At 41.1% G+C, this 6,471-nt stretch overlaps 1 gene segment (V, D, J or C); it reads right to left on the bottom strand.

The window, feature by feature from the left end:
* Positions 1-3,142: 3,142 nt before the first annotated feature.
* LOC118493774 lies at positions 3,143-3,741 on the bottom strand. The segment is given in 2 exon segments: positions 3,143-3,534; positions 3,618-3,741. Coding segments are annotated over 2 exon segments (429 nt in total).
* Positions 3,742-6,471: the final 2,730 nt, after the last annotated feature.

Raw genomic sequence — 6,471 nt, 5'->3', positions numbered from 1 at the left:
TATTACGGATTTTGCTACCAAAGCTAACCCTTTGACAGAGCTGACGACCAAACACCACTCACGGATGGTGAAGTGGAACCCTGCAGCGGAGGCGGCCTTCGTCGAACTGAAGCAAGCACTCTGCTCCAGTCCGATCCTGGTGGCGCCGGACTTCAAGAGAGAATTCATCGTCCAGGCGGATGCTTCAGAGGTGGGTCTGGGTGCTGTCCTCGCCCAGGCACATGACGGTGAAGAACATCCAGTTCTCTACTTGAGTAGGAAGTTACTTCCGAGGGAGAGGAACTATTCGACGGTGGAAAAGGAGTGTCTCGCTGTAACCTGGGCCCTGGAGTCCCTGCGGTTCTATCTCCTGGGCCGACGTTTCACGGTGGTTTCTGATCATGCCCCTCTGCAGTGGATGGCCAAGAACAAAGAAACTAACAGTAGAGTTACCAGATGGTTTTTGAGCTTGCAAGCTTTTAACTTTTCTGTCGTCCATAGGGCTGGCAAGCGCCATGGCAACGCGGATGCCCTCTCCCGGCGTGATGCCTTCTTCTCGGCCTTTGCCCCGACGAGGACGTCGGTCTCGAGGGGGGGGATGTGTGATGTCACGAGAGGCTGTGTCCTGGAGGGACGTTACATTCCTGTGAAGTGGCTGCAATCACAAGCAGCTATGGCTCCATCTGCTGGTGCAGTCGGGAACTCCTCCACTCAAGACACTACATTCCCACACACAGCTGAGACTGATGAGATCCTGATGAGCAGAAGAGCTTTTTAAAGCCTAGAGACACACTCGTGTGGGTGTGTGAGTTTTGGAGAGACAACTACAAGCTGTGCTCGCTGCAGAGGAATAAAAAAAGGTGAAGAATCATTACCAGACGTCAGAAGGACTTACAGCTCGGATTGAAGTAAGGCTGAAAAGATTGTTTTACCTGAGGGAATGAAGATTATGATTTAACAACCAGAAGAGACATTATTTGAAGTTTTGACCCTTGACGATTAACTGGGTCCCACCTGTGAAGTTGGAGTGCTGTTTTTTTGTTAATTCCCTGGAACTGTAATAAAATCCTTATTTTGTTTGAACATTGTGTCCTCGCACTGCTTGAGCTGTCCCCCGGAGAGCGGTGTAGCCTCTCATGACGTCACAATATAAATATATATATATATATATATATATATATATATATATATATATATATATATATATATATATATATATATATATATATATAAAATTCACTGATGGATCTGCAGCTGGTAACTGTGGAGCTAACCATAAACTCTAATCTATAATAAATCATATTTTTGTTGATTATATTTTGTATTAATAAAGTGAATCTGCAAAGTAGCTAAAGCTACAAAATAAATGTAGTGGAGTTAAAGTGCAATATTCCCTTCTGAAATGTAGTGAAGTAAAAGTATACCAAGCAAAAAACAAGTACCTCAAAATTGTACTTAAATCATAGGTTGAACATACAACTGTTCCTATAAAATAAACATTAAATATATTTTTAAAGTCCTAACACATTACTGTCCTACCTGAGATCATTGATAGGAGACTACTGTGAGCTCATGCCTAAAATGAAATCTTTTATGTTTTATACCTAATTGTGAAATATAACTATTATGATGTTACATCAGAGTTGTTCTGCAGAGGTCACTTGTATGTTAAATGTAGCTTATTCAGCCTAATTCTTTTTTTGTTTTTGGGCTTTTCCGCCTATAATGGACAGGACAGCTAGGTGAGAAAGGGGAGAGAGAGGGGAAAGACATGCAGGAAATCGTCACAGGTCAGACTCGAACGCTGGACCTCTGTTCTTCATTTTCATACCACTTTAATTATTTGACTGGCTTCCCTTTGACATATCCTGACTTCTAAAAAATGCTTGAGGTGATTTTTTTTTTTTTTTTTTTTTTTTTTACATGTGTAGTCCCACATGAACCCTGTAGAGGTCATCTTGTCAGACTGCACACAGAATTATAGTGAAATAACGGAGACTAAAGTTCACAGTGACACAGACGAGACAAACTCTGTAGGACAATAATACTGAATGTTAAAGTAATCTTCAGCACTTAACACCTGCTCTCTTATCTCAACGGATCAGCTTTGTGGTGGTGTTGCAGGAACACAATGACTTGCAGTGAAGCATTCTTATACATTTTTAATGAATTAATAGATTTTTTTTAAACTAGTTTTTTCTTTCAAATTTCTATGTCACATTTATGTTGGTCTGTTGTCAGACTTCAACACATTAGTCTGGATCATAGGTCTGAATCAACGGAAGTACATTTCCATGATAATTGCCTGACATGATGTCCCTCACTCACCGCTCTCTGGGGGTCGCCGTTCTCAAACTCTGTTTGCTTTCAGGAAATGACAACAAACTTCGAGCTAGCAAGCTACATGCTGAAAGTGTCAAGTTTGGAAGAAAAATGTTGCAACAAAGCAAGCCTGCTTGGTTCTTTCGGAGAACGATTGTATAGATTTACAAAGAATATGTTTACATGCCATCCAGCTAATTTAAATAGCTCATGTTACTGTATTGTGTGAACAGTTAACTTCCTTTAATATTATATGTGGCATTTACTTTTTTGGGTGCAAATGTTCCACCAAAACAAGTTCTTTCCTGAGACTATTTTTGCAGAGCCACCGCTGCTGCATCCAGAGCTTAGCGCCGCCCAAGGCGATTGTGATTGGTTTAAAGCAGGGGTTCATAAACATATCACTCAAAGGTCCGCATCTGATTTTTATTCCAGGTCAAAAGTCCGGAACAATTGGCAATAACAAAGTATTCGGTCCGTTTTTTGAGCTTCATGCAGTAAAAGTACAGCAGTATTCTTAGTTTCATGTGGTAAAAGAGAAGATTTTGTCGCTTAGACATTGTTGACTTTTTTTGCTGTTTCAGCCTTTTATCAATTTTGTTGCCTTTGACGTTTTTTGCCCCTTTTTCACTGTTTTGGGGTCCAGATTGACTTGCCATTTGGTCCTGATGCAGACCTTGGTCCACACTTTGAGAAGCCTTGGTTAAAAGAAATGCAAACAACCAAGAGAGTTTTTCTCTTCTATCCCAGAATGAATGTGTGTTGTAGCTAGACCTTAGTCCACAGCGCTGTAGAGAGAGGTCTGCCAATGTGACACTATCAACACATTAACCATCCTCATTCATCCCTCCCCCCTGTCACCTCTTCCTGGTTTCTTCTTGAGGTTGTTGTTAAGCTGCTGAGGCTTTCTGAACCATCGTGCTCTACTGGAGGCACAGTAATACACAGCTGAGTCTCCAGTCTCAACAGGGTGTATCTGCACAGAGGAATGAAGCACTGCAGCCCTTGTCATGCTGTACTTGGATTTGTTGAATGGAGCTTCAATGCTGCACACATCTTTACCAGGAGAATATGCTACTAGCTGTATTTCCCTGCTGCTGCTGCTTTGTCTGTACCAGTACATGTAGAAGTATTGTTCGTCGTCTTGTTCACACTGCAAAGTGACAGCCTGGGGGTCTCCTTCACGGCTAATTATAAACGGAGGCTGGTGAAGTTTTACACCACCGGAGGAATCTAGAAAGTAGGAAAGAAGAGAACTTGAATTTAAAAAAGGAAATCTGTAAGAAAAAAATGTAAAACTGTAAAAATGTTCTTACTGGTGAAGATGAGAACGGCAAATAGTAGCAGCTTCATTTTGACATTGATCAAACAATAAAAAAAAGACCGATATATATTCACAATGACAACTCTGTCTTCAGGCTGAACAGCTGCTGGCAGACCTTACTGCCACAGTCACATCTTCTGAAATAAGTGTGAAGGGGTTTCTCAGTACATCCACAGTCTCCTGGTGGACACTCAGGGATTTTTTTTCCTTTTGCGAGCTTCCTTTGGGCTGGGTCAGGAGCTGTTGATGCTATTGGTGTGTGAAGCTCATTACGTATTCATGTATTCTGCCACCAGCAATTGGTTTTAGTCGGGTGTACAGTTTCTAGTGGCAACCCCTACTGGCACATTTCTAGCAGCTAAAGTGACATTGGTGACCATTTACAGTGATTACCTCAAATTTGATTTCTGTTTGGGAGAAAATCTCCCAAAACAGCATTTACACCATCAGACAATGAAACTCTATATTGTAAGTGAGGCTATGTAAGTATTTTAGGTAGGGTGACTTTCACCAAATATTTAATTTGCAATAAGCAATAGACTACCAAAAGTATATATAAAGTGTGAAAAGTCAACAGAATTCAATTACATGGGATATTAGCTAGTAGATGGCGGTCGGCACGCCTCCAATCCAGACATGAGTACCGACATGGAAGCTAAGCAATGTACTGCTGTGGGTGGGGGCAGCAGCTAAACCTAAAAAAATCGGTTTCAGTTTACGCTAAAGTCACTGCTTTACATTGCCATCAGACAGCCCGTTCTGACGGGGAACTAAAGACGGTATATCCATCTATTCTTTCTTCAAAGCCACCAGACTCCTTTGACAAAAACTGTATTTTTACCCCGCAGAACATGGGAGTTGCTGGTCAACCGCTGCCTTGATCAGTTAGTTAGTGTTATTTTGTAACTTTGCTGTTTTAAAGGGTTAGTTGGCATTCACCAAAGTCACACAATAACCAATCGTGGCAACGGTAGACCAGCAACTCCTGTTTCTGCAAGGTAAGATTACTATTTTTGTCAAAGGAGTCTGGTGGCTTTGAAAATGGCATATATACTGTAAAAGGATATAACGGCTTCAGTTTACGGTAGTTAAGGGCAGCAAGGTAAAGGCACAAACATAGCATATACACTTAAAGTGATATTGACTGTTTTAGGTGGCTAAAATAAAAAAATGCAGAGCACTAACTTCATATTGGTACTTCAGTCTGTTTCTCCAAACTGAAGGCGTGCAGACCCCCATCTACTGTAGCTAATACACTGACTGTTGAGTACCTCATACAACCCCACTTCAAAAAATCCCAACTATCCCTTTAACCAGTGATTACCTGGAGGAGAGTTAGAGTTATATAGTTATAGTTCTAGTACAATATGTAACTCATGATGTCCAAATCCATCCTTGGATTGCTGCCAACATATTTAGGCTTTTTCTTTTTGTGACCCCTCAACCTGGAATAACAGCATGGTCTAAATCTGTCCAGCGTGATCCCACTATGGCATTTTAAACTAATTTTAAGGGCATTGGAAAAAGCATCTTTGGAAACTTGTTTAAGTATTTTTAGTGTTTTAGGTCTTCTTGTACTTGGCACTTTCATGTACATTGTATACAGTATACTACTGGTATATCTGTCTGTCTGTGATGGTGTTTTAAGCCCCCGTCGTCTTCCAGGCAGTGCTGCCTGGAAGGCACTAGGATTAGGCAAGGGTTAGGTTTAGGTGCCTTGTAGTCGAAGGTCGCAGCGCTGCCTTGAAGTCGACGTTGGGGGGCTTAAAACACCATCGAGCGTCTGTGAGTGCTTGTTTGTCCCAAACGGGTCTCTCTTGAGAATGGAACCCTGCGTCTTAATGAGGTTACCTGTAAAAATTAAGGTAAAATAAAAATGTTATAACTGTCAATGTATTTATTATTACACTTTGGTACATGATTGTGGTTATGATATTATTATTTTTTGTATTTTTACAGTGAATACATTTACATTAGCAGTACATTCAGTTGTCAAATAACTAAACCCCTGAGCAGCAGCTGTTATAAGTCATAGGAGGTTTTTAGTGAAGCAGTGGCATCAAACCACATCACTGTGTGCTGGCAGCACAGAAATACACAGCTGAGTCGGATGAATTCACTGTGCGAATGAGCAGATATCCTTTCGATGTACCTTCTCCCTTAATCTGGAATCTGGAGTCTTTGAACTGGTCCTCGTAGCTTGGATCACCCTGGAGGAATATGTACCCGATGAGGCTCATAGAGCGCCTGCTCTGTGTAGTTTGGTGTTGGTACCACAGCATAACTTGGAGGCTGCTGTCATTATGACTGCAGTAAATCCTGAGCTCCTTAGTCCCTTCCTGCACAAGTTGAGGAGAGGACTGTACAAAGGTAACGCCCTCCACTTTTCCTGTGACGAAAGTCAATTCATATCTTAACATACCAAATGTTTACACCATAAACACATGGACATTGGTGTTACAGAGAAAAGTCATACAACATTGAATCCGACTTACTTGTAAGCATGAGCAGTAAAACTCCAAATGTGTATAAAGCTTGAGGCATCCTGGAAACTAAAACCAAGATTTATGCAACAGTGATAATTCAGAAAAATAACTGTGCAATTGTTCTCACATCAAATTAACAATTAGCGTATACTAAAACCTGGTATCAGAGCTGGAGCATTCACACGTTGCTCTGCTCTTATTACAAATGAGAGATGACTATCTTCCATTCTCGATATATCACACCTCCTCTATCCCCACCTTCTTCCTCTGCTCGCAGCTGATCTTCTGCCTGCTACTGCTTCTTTGGTGCATTTTCTGATCAGAAATGAATAATACATATATGATATATTGTGATGGATT

The sequence above is a fragment of the Sander lucioperca genome, chromosome 18 (genome assembly GCF_008315115.2).
Source record: "Sander lucioperca isolate FBNREF2018 chromosome 18, SLUC_FBN_1.2, whole genome shotgun sequence".
Taxonomy (NCBI): domain Eukaryota; kingdom Metazoa; phylum Chordata; class Actinopteri; order Perciformes; family Percidae; genus Sander; species Sander lucioperca.
This window is presented reverse-complemented; position numbering and strand designations above follow the sequence as displayed.